At 33.4% G+C, this 18281-nt stretch overlaps 1 protein-coding gene across 1 annotated transcript; it reads left to right on the top strand.

Moving 5' to 3' along the window:
* The first annotated feature begins 4078 nt into the window (after positions 1-4078).
* LOC124368507 (synaptic vesicle glycoprotein 2C-like) lies at positions 4079-16841 on the top strand. The gene is made up of 11 exons (XM_046825754.1): positions 4079-4097; positions 7764-7817; positions 8900-9061; positions 9797-9959; positions 10528-10649; positions 11496-11734; positions 13158-13348; positions 13472-13719; positions 14952-15111; positions 15280-15407; positions 16651-16841. The coding sequence occupies exons 1-11, from the start codon at positions 4094-4096 to the stop codon at positions 16704-16706; spliced, it is 1527 nt and encodes a 508-aa protein (XP_046681710.1). The 5' UTR covers positions 4079-4093; the 3' UTR covers positions 16707-16841.
* Positions 16842-18281: the final 1440 nt, after the last annotated feature.

Raw genomic sequence — 18281 nt, 5'->3', positions numbered from 1 at the left:
CTCACTTGAAACGGCCAGAAAACGATGATTTTCCGTTCCTTCAAGATTCCTATTGGTATTAGTGTAAACCAAAATCCGTGAAAAACAGTTGTAAATAAAAGAAATCAACTTCCAAATGGACATAACCTAAATAAGTGGATTGCCAAACCTAGGCCAATAAACCGGTCTACCCAAAAGATTTTGACTAGAAAATCAGTTACCAAAAATAACCTCAGCACAATCAAAAGGACTAAGTTTTTATTTCTTTCAAGACTGGAACCGACAGTTGAAAAAAATGAATAGAACGTTTTCTGAAAGCAAATAAACAAGGCAGCTACGTGGTAGAAAAATTGACCACAAAATATCCAACTTATAGTTCCTTCAAAGTGGGGATACCAGAAAATATGTGGAACGATATTTTCAGTGAAGAATTTTGGCAAGAGGGTACTCTAATAAGTACTTTTAATCTTCATAAACACAGACGCAATTTAAACTCACAAATAAAGGTAGACACTGGGTCAAAGGTAGCCTAAGACACGAGTAAAACCAGGGTCCTTTACTTGAACATCCAGGGCCTAAACAGCAAGTAAAATTTACTAAGTCTACTGGGTCCTGAAGTAAATATGACTTTTTATGTATCAGTGAACATTGGATGCTGGCAGATGAAGCTCATTACCTTCAAGTGGAGGGATATATACCTTTGACAATGTACTGTCGCAAGAACCATACCAGAGGTGGTGTTGGAATTTTTGCTTGCGAAAAAAAAAACAATTTATGTGCAATGTACTTGACTTTCAGTGGCTGTGTGACGTAATAAACTTTGAATGTGTTGCTGTTGAGGTTGAAAATCCTAGACTCATCGTTGTTAGTCGTATATATCATTTTCCAGCTGGTGATGCAAATATATTTTTGAACAATTTAGAGCTGCTATTGACAAATCTCAGCCGAATGAAAACCCACATTCTGATTGGTGGTGATGTTAACTCTAAGTTCGATGTTACACGATATCAACCCAGTGTGAGAAAATTATTAAACCTTCTCAGACAGTTTGATTGTAAATATCTTAATAATATGCCTACTCGTTTTAATTCCTGCCTCGGTAACATTTTTACCAACATTCCACTCGACATGTGTAGTTCCTGTTGATATTAGTGATCATAGTGGCCTAGAGACAAGTCTGAATATATAATCTGTTCCTGACTTCAATAACTACAAAAGTTACGTATTCCGTAACCTTTCTTCTCGTTGCCTGGACAATTTTTCGGAACTCTTAGGTAGTGTGGATTGGTTGAAACTACTCGAGGAAAACCACTTGCCTACTGAAGACAAGTTTGCTTTATTTTTTACCAAATTCTTGGAGTTATTCAACCAAGCTTGCACTTTGAAAATGTTGACAAAGAAGAACAAACAGGCTAGTAAAACAAAATCAACATAAAATTAGTACACTCCGGAACTAAAGAAAATGAAAAATAATGTTATGGCCTATCGCACAGTTTATTTGTGCATTAAAAGTCAAGAGTCACATAGGGCCTACAAACATCTCAGAAATCTATATAAACAAGAGGTAAATAAAGCTAAACCGAATGCAAACGTGAAATTTATTGAACTCTCAGCTAGCAAACGTCAGGGTGCCTGGACCTTGGTCAGGAAGGTGTCAGCTCAGGGACGGCAGGTTGCAGATGACTCAATCAGCGCGAGGGACTTCAACAGCTACTTCATTGAGTCGGTCAGCTAGGCAAGAAACAGCATACCGCCACCATCAACCTCTTCTGAGGATTTGCTGCAACGAGCCAAGCGACCCACCTCACTCTTCGAGAGGGAAAATGTGACCAGTGAAAATGTGATTAGTGTTGTGTTGAAAATGAAAGCTTCTAAAAGCAAAGATGTGTATGGTCTTTCAGCTAACATTATAAGGTATGTCGTTAATGCAATCTTATTACCACTTGTAATTTGTATTAACTCCTGCCTGATAGAAGGTGTATTCCCCAGATCTCAAACATCTCATGAGTTACTTTTTAAAAAATGGGACAGGTGTCAGGTTAAAAATTACCGTCCAATTTCTCTAGTTACTGTCTTTTGTAAGATCATTGAAGCAGTTGTAAAAACTCAGATTTACAGTTCTTTTAGACTCCAAACAACTTTTGTCAGGATGCCAGCTTGGTTTTCCGCAAAGGAATGTCTACCACAGATGCCCTAGTGCACTTGGTCTCTGGAATTCTCTCTGCTTTTGAGGGCGGAAATCATGCCCAGATTACTGCTTGTGATCTGAGCAGGGCTTTCGATTGTATAGATCACGATATACTTTTGGGTAAGTTGGAGTACTATGCTATCTGTGGTGTCCACCTACATTTTTTCAAATCTTACCTGAAAGGCAGAACTCAGTTTGTTGATGCAGGTGGTAAGAAATCAAATTGTTCCGAGGTCATTTTTGGGGTGCCTCAAGGGTCTGTGCTGGGGCCTCTCCTTTTTATAGTTGTTATTAATGACTTGGAAACAAATATCATTGCCTCATCAACCATCATGTTTGCAGATGACACTACTTTTTTAAGCGTGCATTCAGATGAAAGCCTCTTAAAATTAAAATTTGACGACACTCTTGAAAGGGCCTGTTCCTGGTTTAGTACAAACAGCCTTCTTTTAAATAACGATAAAACGCAGAACCTACTTTGTAGTCTTAAAAACACTAATCGTAGTTTAATAGAAAATAGTAATGTAAAACTCCTCGGTCTAATATTTGATAATTCATTGTCTTGGGTATCACATGTAGAATCAGTTTGTATTAGATTATCAAGAGTTATATTTTTGTTAAGATCCCTTATGAGCATTGATCCAGAGAATTATGTAAGAACAGCTTACTTTGGATTCTTTCAGTCTGTGATAAACTATGGCCTAAGTCTATGGGGAAATAGCTGTCATGTTAATAGGATATTAGTGTTACAGAAAAAAGCTTTAAGAATAATGAATAAGGCAACTTTCAAAGAACATTGTAAACCATTACTTATTAAATGTAAGATTTTGACTGTGATAAACTTGTATATTTATGTATGTTTATTGTATATGAAGAGGAATTTTAATTTAGGTTTAGTTGTACATAGATCTGATGTACATAATCACAATACCAGAAATCAACTCCAGTTAGATGCGCCATACAGTAGGTTAAGTAAATGTAAAAATAGCTTTTATATTGTAAGTCTGAAAATATTTAACAAGTTGCACAATGAAAGTAAAGTCTTAGATTTCAAACTATTTAAGTTAAAATGTTAAATTGGTTAAGCCTAAATCCTGTTTATGATGTTAATGCATATTTTAGCCTTAGATTTGTACATTTGTAAATTTTATCCTTGTTAACTTTGTGAATTGTAACATCTTTATAACTTTTTTTAAATGTTTCAATTTTTAATCAAAATACTGTACTGTTTTGTATCTCACCGATCTATATGTTGATGATCATTGACGTTGTCTATTTCATGTATATGTTTTGCTTACAGACAATAAAGGTTTATGACTTATGACTTATGACTAACAAAAATATAGTTCAAAACTAGATTAGTTCTGTATTTTTATTAAAATAATTTTGTAAAAAATAATGTAGAACAATGAAAAATACGTGGTAAATTGTTTGATAGTAATAAAATCGAGTTAATCTTTAATAATTCGTACCCATAAAATATACTGAAAAAGAGTATCAATTCATAGGCGATGGATTTCACATTTAGTTGAATCACCACTTCGGCATCGTTGCAGTTAAGATGACTAATAGGCCAAAACAAAAACAGATTAAGGCCAGTTATAAAAATAACTTTCTAAGTATCCTTAATATAATTAGAAGGAGAATAGATTTGAGTTTCTTAAAACCGGATTATTATAATCTAGGAAATTAACTGAACTTCCTGAAATCTTATCAGATTGCGCAATGGTTTCTCCAATACGCATGATGCAAGTGTGATTAATGGATGGCAATTTAAGTCAGGTGCTGTTAATCGATTAACTCTAATCCATTACTTATATGGATTTGTTAATTGACTTTAGCAGATCATATAACAGTAACAACGGCATTGACCCTATTGTGGATAAACTAAACAAAGGGAGATAGATACAGTCTTCAGTTACAGCCATGGGTAAGTTCGTTTATGTAACCGTCGAAGTTTTTAGTTTTTGAGTGTGATGTCTTAGCTAATACTTTAGAGATATAATTTACAATAATTTTCTCATGTTTTAATGTAGTGAAGAGTATTATATAGTTTAATATTAAAGAATAAATTGACTTTCTATTAAGAAGTAAATGTTAATTTCAGTTATTTCGTAAATAGACGCAGTTGAACATGGTGTGACAAACCTGTATGTATGAATATTGGAAAAACATGGGATAATTTAGTGTATATTTATAATTTTTATATAATTTTATTATATATAAACTTCTCCATTGAGAATTCACAAGAAATGTACATCGAATAATTAAGCAAACTATTAACTACAAAACGGTGTTCAACCATTCATAAAGTAATGAGGGATTTCTTAACACTACACTAAATAAAGATAAAATAAATATTAATTACATAGCAAATAATTGAAATTTAAGTTCAATTCTCCATTATTGTTTGTGTTTATTTCCAATGATCTTATATTATTATTATTGTTTAAGTTATAATGAAATGAGTTTATTCATCCATAACTCAACAAATTACGATATTAGAGTTTGTTCTACATTATTTTAAGATTTGTATTTTTTTTACAGTTTTTTGTAGGAATAAATTGTTGGAAAATTTCGTGTGTATTATAACATTTTAAAATTAAATTTATTTACATAAATCTTATTCAATTTAGTATTAAGAAAACTTGTAATTCACTTTCATGAAATTAAAACTTTATTCCTTAGTAAGTGATTTAGTAATATACTGATCAATGTACGAGAAACTATTAGTGATTATATTAATTCTCGATTAGTGCTAATATTAATTCTTGGTTTTTTGGACCGCCTTCTCTGATAGACCACCACTATCACAGGGGTCAGGTTTAGAAGGAATTATCTAAAAAATACACTACATATAATCACGTGCTTCGCTTTTGAATTAATTTTTCAAACTGAAAAAGGATCATGTGTACTATTTTATGGAATATTTAAGTTATTAGTAAAATTATACCACTGGCTTGCAAAAGTCAGAAATTTGATTTTGTTGTCTTACATTCTGGGAGGGGCGTGTCATGGTCTGCAGGCCCCCCTCAGTACGTCGCCATTGGCTGAGGCTAAGTGAATTTTGAATCTTTAATTGAGGTCCGCTTTTATGTTGCGTTGCGTTGTGGCATTCCAACACGCCCCTAACTCTATAAAAATACCAATCCTATTTAACGCGCTCTGACAATAGATTGTTTTCGACAGCTGCAATAGGTTTTTTGAGTACCTGGGTCCAATATTATTTTTTAACGACTCCAGTCAGGACTCCTTCGCCCAACAGTTGAACAAAATGTCATAACGTTTAACGATGTTGTGGTGGGAAGGATTGATTCACTGTAAAGTTTAGCTCCAGTTCGCATCCTCTTAGAATCTGACGCTGTCACAGACGTGATCCCTGGAATCTGGAGTCACGTTCGTTTTTTCACCGATTTATTTTATGGATCTCTTCAGAAGAGCATGGTTCCAGATTCTATAAGCTGCACTAGAGGAAGGTGAACTTAGTTAAACTCAGCATTTAACTCTAATGTTACCGTCTTTTCATGTGTCATTGTGCGAATGGGATTAAGCATTTCTCAATAAAGTATTGCCTTTTTAAACTATTTTCAAATTAAAACTCCATTATTATTTTAACCTTCTTGTTGGTTATGCCACAATCGTAGGTAATTAGAACTTTTGATATATTTAAAACTATTTCGTGATTTTTAAATATTTAATAAAACTGAGTCTTAACTTGCGCGTCCCATTGAAACTACTGAACGCTAACACTATGTCGGTACCTTTGCGTTTCTTGTCCCAAGCTTGTTAGATTTCATGCAGTCGTCTCCGATGGCAACAGTCCTCTTTTCTTTGGATTTCCGTATTTAGACAATAACTTTAAGTGTCTGTTTTAAAATTCTTGACGTAATTGTTATCAGTGGTCAAAGTTACATCTTTAACTGTCAACTGCTAATGCAACAAAATGTTCAAACCTATAAATATGCATAAGTTTCCTACAATTTATTTTATGAATTATGACTTCGCCCTGTAGCAATGGGGAGGAAGTTATAACACACCCCTCACCTTCACAAGCATATAAAGTTAGCATACTTGTGAATGTTTTTCTTCAGTTCTTTCTTACAGTAATTACATTTCCCGTGCTTGCTTTATTCACAATTGCTCAATCTACTAAAAAGGGAGTTTCTTCAATTCCAATCATTGTTTGTTCCTCATGCTCTAAACTATAAAACAATGAGCCTAGTTGTTTTTTTTAGTAAACCATATTTTAGTGTCACATCTTCAAAGTGCTATGCATAAGTATTTATCTAAACATATGTGCTTAAATAGCTTGTCACACATCCTTACGAAAGACGCAAACACGAATTTAACTGTTGTTTTTAGAAATATATGCAATATGATTTTAACACACAGTACATCTCCCAACCTTATAATCAGGAGTTCAATTTGTTGAAGGGAACACGTGAGATAAAGCGTAAACGCCAACCAACATACGCGATAAAGAAATAGCACAAAATAAACGTAAGAAGATTGGTCACCTGTTTTTTTGCCCTAGGCCCGGTAAAAATTGCGCCCTTTAGTAAAAACTTGTTTGTTAGTTTTGCGAAAATTGTTCAAACAATAAATTCGTAAATATTATTAAAAATATTTTTATTGAATTTGAAGCACTTTAAAAGTAAATGAAGCACCTATTTGGTAAATCCACTACTGACATTACGCCCATACATAGACCGCCTCATATGATGATGTGTTATCATAGTTTTGCTTTACATTACAGTGCCTTCATTTATATGCTCGAAACCGCAGTACACATGTGAACCGCAGAAATTAGTCCGATATCTGCAGGGAATTTCTCTGAAAACGCAAACAATTTTTCAAGTATAATTGTTATTAGTAACTTATTCAACAATATTGTTCAAGAACAGAGTCTTATAGCCGCAGTTAGGACACTCAAGAGTCTACTTTTGAATTTATAAAACTTTGATTTTGTATTTCCTAGTTCACGAATTGTATTCGTAGTTTTGTGAAATAAGCAACCCGATAACTATTCAGTAAGTATTACCGTCTCTTAGACGAAAAAAAACGATTATGTTAGTGGCTCGAAAAGGCAAAAAAGTGACCATCCATCCTAACAGCGATTTAAAATAACATCTTTTCTGAATTTTAACTGCATGGCCCTCATAAACGAAATGGAATAGACACACAAGAATTTAGAAAGAGTAAATGTTATGTAGAAAAATATAATTATATCTGGATAGCTAACTCTAAGAGTTTTTGAATCAATAATTTACACCATAGAAATATAATTAATGAAAAAAATAACAATCTCTAGTAGATCAGTCTTAATTGTTGTAGACATTCGCAGTCACTGTATTTTGAATGGTATTAATATTGAAATAGTACATTTTTAGGTAAAATATACATAGTTGGTTCTCAAAACTGTATTGACAAGATCAAACAGAGTAATAGTGCACTGGAGTCTTCAAATTCTGTCAACACCTTCGAGGTGTCCAAGTCACTTCACGAACGTCGCATTCGTAATTATAGCACAATCAGCTAAATCAATCATCGTTATAGCACGCAGAATATTGATATATAAGTTCTATCTATGTTTCAGATTTGGATTTTCTACACTTTGATGCTACGTTTGAAAAAGCAATCTCCAGTACTGGTAAGCTGTTTGGTAAACTTACACTTACTAATGTCAGATTTGTCAGTTTTAAGTTTCACAATAGTTCTATTTTTTACGTGTTTAACATAATGAATATAATTTATGATAGTCCACTCTTTAGTCCAATCAGATGGAGATAAGTTGACGATAACTTAAATTTGTCAACTAGTCCTTAACAAACTTTAACAAATGTTCAAATCAAAAGATATTGTTGTAAGTTACAAAAATGAAACATAACGTTTCAGAGATTGAAATCTACCAACTTCATCAGGTGCCAAAAACTCTGATATATATAAGGTAAAATATGGGAAAAACATTCAAACAAACAGTTTACCACTTTTAAAACATGTTTGTAAAAGTGCCACACTGTTCATTGCCACACTTTTAGGGTTTTAGGGCTTTTTTAAATGTTGAACATTATGTATTAGAGTTTTTGTCATCTGAGGAATAGGGTAGTATTCAATCCTGAAACGTAGCTTTCTATGTTTTTTTTTTACATATAACGAAGGAAAATGTCCGATCCAATCTTTTGAAAAGAGTGGCAGCATTATTATCTCAGGAATATTACGGGATTATATACAGATACACGAGTAGCTATCATGCAACTTTTTCCGCTTCAACCCACCTTATACAATTGTCATTAATAATGAAATAAACTAGTAATTTTCGTTTATCGGTTTTGTATAAACCTAAGATTTTATTGCAAACTCCACACTTGTCTCCAAGACACAGTAATAGTGGCCGTAATTATTTATTACATAACATTTTAAAAGAGGAATCTCTGGGAGATGACCCTGCTCCCCAGCCAATCACACTCTTATATACGCCCTCAAAAAGTGACCCTTTTTAACAGTGAACACGAATCCTGAAATCAGTCTCACCAATGGTTTGATTTAATTGCATATTAATAACAACAACAGGGAAATCATAAGTAACTTATGGCGTACCATCATAAAACTACTTCCCCTTGATTTATACAGGGTGACTTTATACTGATTGGTTGATTTATACTCATGGGTTTACGCTTGTACATTATTATTAACGATAAATACTAGACCTATTATAATACTTCTCTTCCACAGGCTTTGGTCGGTTCCACTTCAGTCTCCTCGCCGTATGTGGTCTTATCTACCTCGACACTGCCCTGGAAATCACTATCCTCTCCTTTGTTCTCCCGGCAGCTAAATGTGACTTCAACATGTCTTCTAGTGATCAAGGGTACCTCACTGCGGCACCTATGTTAGGTAAATAGCAACATTGCCGATTCATATTCATAATTATAATAGGATTAAAACTGTGTTAGGCTTATTGGCCATTACCGTGTACAATTTATGATATTTGTTTTTATTGTTTACAAAAAAAGATAACCCAAATTCAATTACTAATTTTACCAGACTTAATACCTCAATTTTCATTTTACATTTGGTTTTTTAATATCGTTTAAATAATACATATAATTAAAAAACCAAATCTCACACTATTAACTATAAAATTAATGCATCGTTAAATATTACATTGGCGTACTTTGATACAATTCCAGTGAAAAACTCTATGTACTTCATTTATAAACTTCAATTATTGGAGTGCTTGTTTATAAATTAAGTATTTGATTCCAATAAGAAGAAGCTGGTCGAATGTATATTAATATCATACATTTAATTTCATATTGTTTTTCTAATAATAATTGAATATACACAGAAAACAAAAAGTGTTAGTTAGGGTTTTATTTTGATAAATAAGTTATCCATATGAAAGACACTTTAGCAACAATTTATTTTATATACACACATTTTACGGATTACGTACTTGAATGTACAGATTAAATAAATGAAGTTGTCCTCAAACTCGCTAACATAATGAAGGAAATGAAGTTGTCGCACTGTAAAATTATAACAACAGTTACTCTTTATTGTTATGTTTTTCGTAATGAAAACCTTTTTTTTTCAAAGTAATTTTTGAATCGTTGTTCTCGGCTGAAGGAATGGTACTTGGGTCGTACTTCTGGGGCTGCCTTGCTGACCTGTGGGGCCGCAAACTTGTGCTCATAGCGTCTCTGCTGATGGATGGAATCTGCGGTATGGCATCCAGTATCAGTCCTTGGTACCCTCTCTTCTTTTGCTTCAGGTTCCTCAGTGGGTTCGGGTAAGCAAATCTATGTGAATGTTCAGTTTTTGAAGGAGTTTTTAGTAACAGCACGAATAAAATATCCGATGCTGATGGTATTAATTAACTCTTACTCATTCCAAACACTCTGCAAAACATACTCAACGCGTTGTACTTAAACCATCCTAAAAGTATACTTAGTTTGGTACATTAATTTAATTCCCGAATTGTAATAACTGTTATATTTTTAGGTAATTATTCAAAGTTCTTTAAAATGATATTAATCACTTTGTATGGAATATGAACTGAAGGACAAAGCAACTTAATGTCATTTAACATTTGAGAATTTTGAAATAATTCCTGCAATATAATAAGGTTTTACCAACCAAACGTACCCAAACTTTAATTTAAATATATGAATAATTGTTTTTGCATGTGAAGTAATATAAATAGCCAGATGAACAATTATGATCTAATTAATCTGGTATCTTATGAAAATGTTTTCAATTAGTTAATAAACCACCTAGAATATTATCTTTTATTTGCATACTTCTGTGGTAGTTTTAATTTTTTAAGTATTTAAATTGATGTTTGGTACAATTCTTAGGATTACGGGGGCTATGGGAATTGTATTTGCCTATCTGGGAGAGTTCCAGCCGACCAAATACCGAGAAAAGATCCTCAGCTGGATGGAGCTATTCTGGACTGCTGGAGTCATATTATTGCCCCGTAAGTATAGTTCCAAATATGATTTATTAATCCAGTAAACCAACCTACAATAATGTTTTTATGCAAAACAGTGAAAATGTTATTCATTTGGCGGGGAAAAACATTTGAGTTGTATGTGTTAGATCAGTTAAAAATGTAGGCTACAACGTGTAAACTACTCGGGCCAATTCGGTTTATACGATTTTGTAAAATGCATTAAACAACACAAGTAAAAAGATGCCATGGTTTATTTACAAGAGCAAGTTGTAATAAGTTATTCAGTTAAATGCTTTAACTGTAATTATGTTTAACCCACCATTCTGATTTTAATAGTAGAGAAGCATCAAAGAATAAAGAAGGTTCTAACGCTACAACATAGTGGTTTGAGAGACATGGAATGGTTGATTTTGGAAAGGGCAATTCAGGGGCTCACAAATGCAAATTAGTGGCTATTGAATTTTATAATTACTTATGGTCTCTACTTAGGTGTTCATAGTAATCTAACAGAATTTCCTGCTGATTGAAGCTGATGGTGAAGTGTGAACTTTTTTAACAAAAGTGAATGAAGACAGGGTACCGTCATTAAGAAATAAATGTGGAATAAATGTTTTAACGTTTGATACGAAAGAAAGTCAAAAGCGACCATTCAGCGCGATTCGGCGCCTAAAGGACCGTACAGAAAGACGCTTGACCGGTTGTAATATATTTTCATGTAGTCTAGTCCAATTTTGGAAGCATAATCTTTCTTAAACAGATAAGAGGTTCAGCCACAATCACAGATTATCCACAATGTCTCGCAGTTGCGGCTGACTTCATTTTGGCCGAGCTTTTCTTTCAAATATTTGATGTGCATTTTCTGTATTGCAGTAACGGCGTGGGCTATCATTCCGCTGAGGCTGCGGTACGAGAGCACTTTCCTTCGGGTTGACTCTTGGAACGTGTTCGTGGCGGTGTGCTCTGTGCCGTCGCTGCTGTTGGCGCTGTGGCTCAGCCGGTTCCCTGAGAGCCCGAAGTACCTTCTGGAAGTGGAGGAGTATGACAAGTCACTGGAAGTGCTGCGGTGTATGTATTCCACCAACACCGGACAGCCACCGGACAACTACCCGGTACTGTACCGACCTACTTACTACCTGTGTAGTATGTCTATTAGACCTAGTATGTGTAGCAAGCGTAACATCTTTTGAAACCAACGTGTTTTGTGTAGAAATTTAAGGGAAATGAAGAACTTTAAGATCAAGTAAAGAAACCATTTCAGAAACATATAGACTATGATTAAACTACTGTAGTTAATTACCACATACTGTGCTTTATGTTTTAAACTGTAAGATCACGGCGACGTGCTTCTATATTATGCCACTGTAATGCATTTTTCCTTTTATAATTATTATGAATTTCATTAAAGTATTATAAAAGTATTTATACTGTTTTGTCAGTTTATATAAGAACGTTGTAAATTCTGTGGTACTATGCTAACTTTGTAATTAATATATAAAATATTCAGACGTGCATCCGTTTCTAGAAAACTTTTTGAATTTTGAATCATTTACATTCTACGAATATAAGTCAATGCTTACTGTGAAATTGATTCAGCCCACATACCCGGGTACTTTACCTTTCTTAATCCGCCATTTCACCAGATACCATGGGTTTTATAATACCATGGCGACCCACATTGCAATGTCATAAGACAATTATAATCTATCAACTCTTCACTTTGGTTTTATTTTTCCAGACTGGATTAACCATCTTTGATTTATTAAGTTTAAAATAGTGTTGATAGTACCCTCTATCAATTTAGTCGGTTTATTCATGAAAAGTAAAGCATATTGTGAAACTCTTTTACAATATTCAGTCCCTGATGTTCAGTCGCAAAAGCTTGTACTCTCTTGAGAGCTTGAAGATCTCACAGGTGTGATTATCAGCACCGTGTTCCGTACTGTAGTTGACCTTTTTTATTATTAAAATATATCGTTATGCTTTTATTGCAATGTGTTCACGGTTTGATGTCCATATTAGACATGCTTGGTTATCTGTATTATTAACACGTAACTTATTGTATTGCGGAAACTAAACAAATACCTTTAATGGTTTTAACTGTGGCTACTTTAAACTCAAGCTTGATGAAAACTAAAAAAATATATCATTATAACAAGACACAGATGAAGAAATTGATGGATAAATTGGGTTTACAGGTTTTTGCAATCAAATTTAAGTAAATGCGCGTTACTTATAATAGTAATTATATCAATTTATTTTTGTATCTCATTATAACTGAAATTCACAAACATAGAATGCAGATAAACAGCCATGCAAATAACAGTGGTTTTTAAAAGTCCATTAGGTATACATTTTCAGTTTCAATTATAAATCGGGAAAGATAGGTAGGAGAAGATACTTAAACCTATGGCTGTAATAATGGTTTTTACTTGTACTTCTCTTGACGTTAATAAGAATAGTGGGAAGCTTTTGTATAGTTTTCAAAATACCAGGTATATTTCAACTGAAATTGAAATACATACTTGTTTACAGATAATAAGTCTCAAGGAGAAGAAGAGAGGATTGAGTGTAGTCAGCATTCAGTCCAACCGCAGCGTAAAATGTGTCAAGGATTTAAAATGCCTTTTGTCCGACGTTTGGGAAATGACCAAGATCTTGTGTAGACCTCCATACCGCAAGTCTACTCTGCTAACCTGCCTCATACAGTTCGGCCTCACCTCTGGGTAAGTCCAAAAACCCTCCCGAGGAGGTAATTAACAAATCGTGAAAAAATGTTTTCCAAACCTAGTCATCTAGTAGTGAAAAAGATGTTGGGTATCTTAATTAAAACAAAAACGCATTTGCAGCTACTACACATTTATGATGTGGTTCCCCGAGCTGTTTCACCGGTTTCAGCGGTTCGAGGCTCAGCACCCCGGACAGCCGACTTCCATCTGTCAAGTGTCATCTGTCCTACTAGACGACCAGGGCCCGTGTGACCCTACCATCGACACCTCCGTGTACCTCAACACAGTCATCATCGGCCTGTCCTGTGTGCCGACCAGTTTCTGGCTACCCCTCTGCGTGCGGAGACTCGGCACCAAATTCTTCCTCGGTGAGACACTTCCACCTTGTATGTAGAATGTTTGTTCCTCCAAGAACGATAGGATTAGTGACAGAAAGAAGTGGAGGAACAGGGCTGAAGTGACGTTTTAATATCGCCTTGGTTATGTTCTATTAACCGACCTACTTAGTATTATAGTTACCAGCCGTACAAAGATCTGGAGACTAATGCATCTTTGTGTGACCAAGGTAGATAGTAGGTAATCAACTATGGTAATAGGTAAAGCACTACCAATGCCTGACGCTGCAATCGGACGTCACAGGGACAGAAATGCACATGGTACTATTTCTTTATTACAGCGAAAATATTTAAATTGTATGGCAAACGTCACGGTTTTTTTAATTTCTGACACTCATACAACAATACACACTCATACATACAAGTTTACAATTACGCCTCTTTCATTCATCGCCAATGCAAACCATTTAGTACAGCGGAGTCAGTCTTCTAATTGGGCGATCTCCCAGTCGAATGCCAAAAACTCACCTGCATTATAGAATGCTTGAAACACCAAGAAGCACTTAAGGCAAGCCTTTAACGCATTAGGCGTTGGAACATCTTTAATTTAATTGAACAGTCTGTTGATTAAATGAACAACCGCTTGCGAGGGCAGGCGTTCATAAACCACCGTTCTCTGTCTCCCAGAACACCTATACATACAATGACACGTATACATTGGTGGCAGTAAGAATGTGGGCCCCTTAAAAAAAATCATTAAAGTGGGGTCCTCATACCCGTGGGGTCCTTCTGCGCCTCCACGCACTCATACAAATAATCGATTATTCAATAGGAAATGTTCAGGCAGTATATAAAATGACATGACTTAAAGTAAGTTTTGCCCAAAGCATAAGAAAATAAAATGTTCAAAATAGTTACAAAAAAGCAATAAAGGAATTTAATTAACATCTAAGATTATAATTTGGATTGTACTTTGGTCGTAATAGTACTATATAGAACATGGCAGGTTGAAACATCCAAGGGATCATTTGAGAAAGGCATTAAGTAAAAGTAGGTTCTTTTATTTTTTTTCTTGAAATAAGAGGGTCTATCTTTTCAACCGCATTCCCTTTTTTTGCGTTATTTTAACGGGTAAAATTCATAGTTGATTATAATATTTGTAATCAAAAATGTTTATCTCTTGTTTCTGACAAATAGTTTCTTGGACAGTTTGCTCTTGAAGATTATTTCAGGAATACAGTACTAACTACAGAAATGATTGACAGTGTTCTGCCTGATGGTGCCTGGAGTCGTGGCATTGGGACTCTATTTCGTGCAGAACTCCTGGCAAAATCTTGTACTCTCTTGTGTATTTGAAGCTCTCACGAGTGTGGGCATCAGTACCGTGTACTGTACTCTGGTGGACCTTTTCCCGACCAACCTCAGGTAAGCAATAAATGTTAAATTAGGCTATTTTTGAAAATGATATTATTGTACGATATTTTGCATGTTAACTATCTTGTCACTTACATATTGGTTTATAAGTGAAAAATCGATTACACAATAATATAGTCACAAATATTTGCAGATGATTGAACCGAAATTTTGTTCTAGGGTGATGGCAGCTGCATTGTCTCTTACATTTGGTCGTTCGGGGGCACTTTTTGGGAATCTCATTTTTGGATACCTCATAGATCTTAACTGCTTTGTACCCATCGTCACGTTCTCAGTGTTTCTACTTGGTAATTATAAAAAGTTATACCACTATTACTGCTTTCACAAGTACTATACATTTTAAGACCCAATTTAATTCAAAGGAGAATGAGTAGAAATGCCGCGATCGTTTTATATAAACAGTACATAGTAGTACAAGCTTCAGTAATCCTTATTTGCAAGGATCTATACTGTAAACTATATGTTACATTTATTTATAAAATACTTAATGTACCTATAGCACAAATACGTTTAAGAAATCTGTAAAATTGTGCAAGCGGAATAATTACCGTTAGCACTCTATCAAATTTTGACTATTAATTATATAATAATAAAATACATAATAATAATTAATAACATCAATAATAGTAATAAAATTAATAAGAATATGAAATAATATAAAACCACTTGGAACACTGTGAAACGTAGCAAATTTTCCATTCATTGCTGGAACTTTCTTACTGACGTTTGACCCATAATTACGCGTAACATTTCTATTTAATTAGCCTATTATTTACGTTATGATTTAAATCAGTATACATATTTACTACTACAATTCATTGTTAGGCATGAAGGCACAAGCACATTTTTGTTTTGTTAAAGTCATTTTTATACAGTAAATAATACGCTTATTCTAATTAAAATATTTTCGAATCATCATAAACGATTTCTTTGTTGTTAATTGTCAACTGAAATATTTCAAGTTAAAAAATGATCTTAGACTTCCAGACTAAAATGTGTTAATGGACATTTTGTCAGTTGGTGGTGTGTTTACGAGATGCAGAAAAGATTACAGGGCAGCTGTATTTGTAAAGAGCGGAGGATTACATGCTCTTTTTGAATGGAGCTGTTTCGTCACTTGTATCTTCAAAACAATCTCTTTAGAGTTTGAAACAGAGGTTTACAAATGAAAAGAAATGTTTTACTGTTCTTCAAGAAACAGGAAGACATTTTAACTTTATAGTAAAAACTTCCATTAAAATATGAATCATAAAACATATTCATAAACATTATTATGAGTTATAATGAGCAAGGAATCGTTACTTAATGTAATACTACTAAAGGACTAAAAAGGTATTAAATAAGAGTACTTTGTTTCGTGAGGTCCATAGAGAAATAAAGTGTTCATAAGGCTTTTCTTTAAATAACTATCTTATTTGACATAACTAGTATTTTTTTAAGAAATGAGTATTTTCGAATGAATGTATTAGAAAAATTACTGCTTATCAATGTTGTTAATATTGTTTCTAAAAAGTTTTATTTATTTTACAGGTAGTGGTTTTCTGTGTCTCTTTCTGCCAAACACTGGGAGAGAAGAACTGAACTGATTTGTTATTGTATACTTTTGTTACTGTTTGATATCTTTATTAAAGAAATTTTCAGAAAAATGAAAAACCCATATTTTTATAATTTCAAACTTTGTGAGTGGTGTTTATGTACTAACATAAATCAAGTTTATGGCGTATGGTTATGGTATAAATCAAAACTAAACCAGTAAAAACATTGAAAGTTTTAGTTAAACAATTATTAAGTGTTATTATGATCACATTGTCTATTTAAACGGTCTATAATAGTTAAATTAAATGGTTAAACTTACTAGCGCTAAACCAATTAGTATAAAACTTGTGCGTGTTCATGCAACTGAGGTCTAGAAGAATTATTTTATCCGGTTGTGTTCCAGAGAAGCATTACTAACATTTTTAGAAATTTTCTTGGTTATATAAGTATAAATGAATAAAATATGTCATTTCATTTCTATTTATTTACCACCAGATTTTTCAAATAGTTTAAGAGTTACACGTTTAGTGGTGAATCAAATAAAAAAACATTCTTAATTGCTGGAAATACAGAGAGTTTGCAGATCATTGTGAATGTTCTGTTTCTAGCTGGAACATTGTATAGTTAAAACCTTGGTTGCTATGCAACTGAAATCCTTCTCTCTTGAACTGGAATCAATGACAGTTCAATGTTTAACCGCCAGATAAAAGCAACAGTTCTGTTTTTAGCTATATTTCGTGATAGTCCTATATTTGCCCGTCGTGTCGCATGTAACACTTTTGGTTTTCGAATCCTGCCTCTAAGATAAGTAGCTGGTTTAGATTTTAAAGAGATTACAGTGCCACGTTTTATTTCGTAAGAGTTTCAGGTATTCAGAGACTATATTGATTAGAAGAATAATAATGATGTGACAAGTCTTAGTCAACGAGCAACTTAGTTTTTAGTTTAATATTTAAATTTATTCAAAATTACAACTCGTAACCTGAAATATTATAAATTATCTTTTTATAAGCATATAGCTGAGAAGTGTGGACATTAGAATAAATATTATGCAATATGGATTTCCCTGTGAATCTTTTATACCTCATGCATTTGGAAGTGCATTTGTTTAAAAATAATAAGTTAACTTTATATTTAATTTTCACATAATTATTGTTATGTACATCGTAAATAATAATTAGGCTAGAGTTCAGTATACAATAGATTTACCAATTCACAATTTATTTGTTTTATACAATTTTGCATATCAAAACATAGTTGCTACTGCTTTATGAGTCAAAAATTAATATTAACTATGGAAAACGTTTGCCTGTTTTATACATCAAGTATTTGAGTTTTTTCCTCGAAAACTGAGTTGGTTCGCATGGGCATTGGGAAAAAGGGGATTTGTTTTTATTGGACTGATTTTTGTATGTACTACTCCTTATTTTAGTAAGTTAAAAAAGTAAATTTAATCCATATTAACATTTTCTTTAAGCCCAAAATCTTTATTTTTGGGCAATGGAAATTCAAAACGTTCTTTTAAAATGCTGAATCCTACAAACTTATTCAGTATGAATTTGTTTGGACAAAATTTTCTTTTCTTAAACACTGAATAATAGTCAAGATTTAATAAATTTCGTTAA

The sequence above is a fragment of the Homalodisca vitripennis genome, chromosome X (assembly GCF_021130785.1).
Source record: "Homalodisca vitripennis isolate AUS2020 chromosome X, UT_GWSS_2.1, whole genome shotgun sequence".
In the NCBI taxonomy this organism is placed as follows: Eukaryota; Metazoa; Arthropoda; class Insecta; order Hemiptera; family Cicadellidae; genus Homalodisca; species Homalodisca vitripennis.
The sequence above is the reverse complement of the archived record's forward strand: the minus strand, read 5'-3'. Positions and strand labels throughout refer to the sequence as shown.

Coding starts and splice junctions, on each gene's coding strand:
- LOC124368507 (XM_046825754.1), top strand. Junction 11,735..13,157: donor AGCCACCGGACAACTACCCG/GTACTGTACCGA, acceptor ACTTGTTTACAG/ATAATAAGTCTCAAGGAGAA. Junction 15,408..16,650: donor GTTCTCAGTGTTTCTACTTG/GTAATTATAAAA, acceptor TTTATTTTACAG/GTAGTGGTTTTCTGTGTCTC.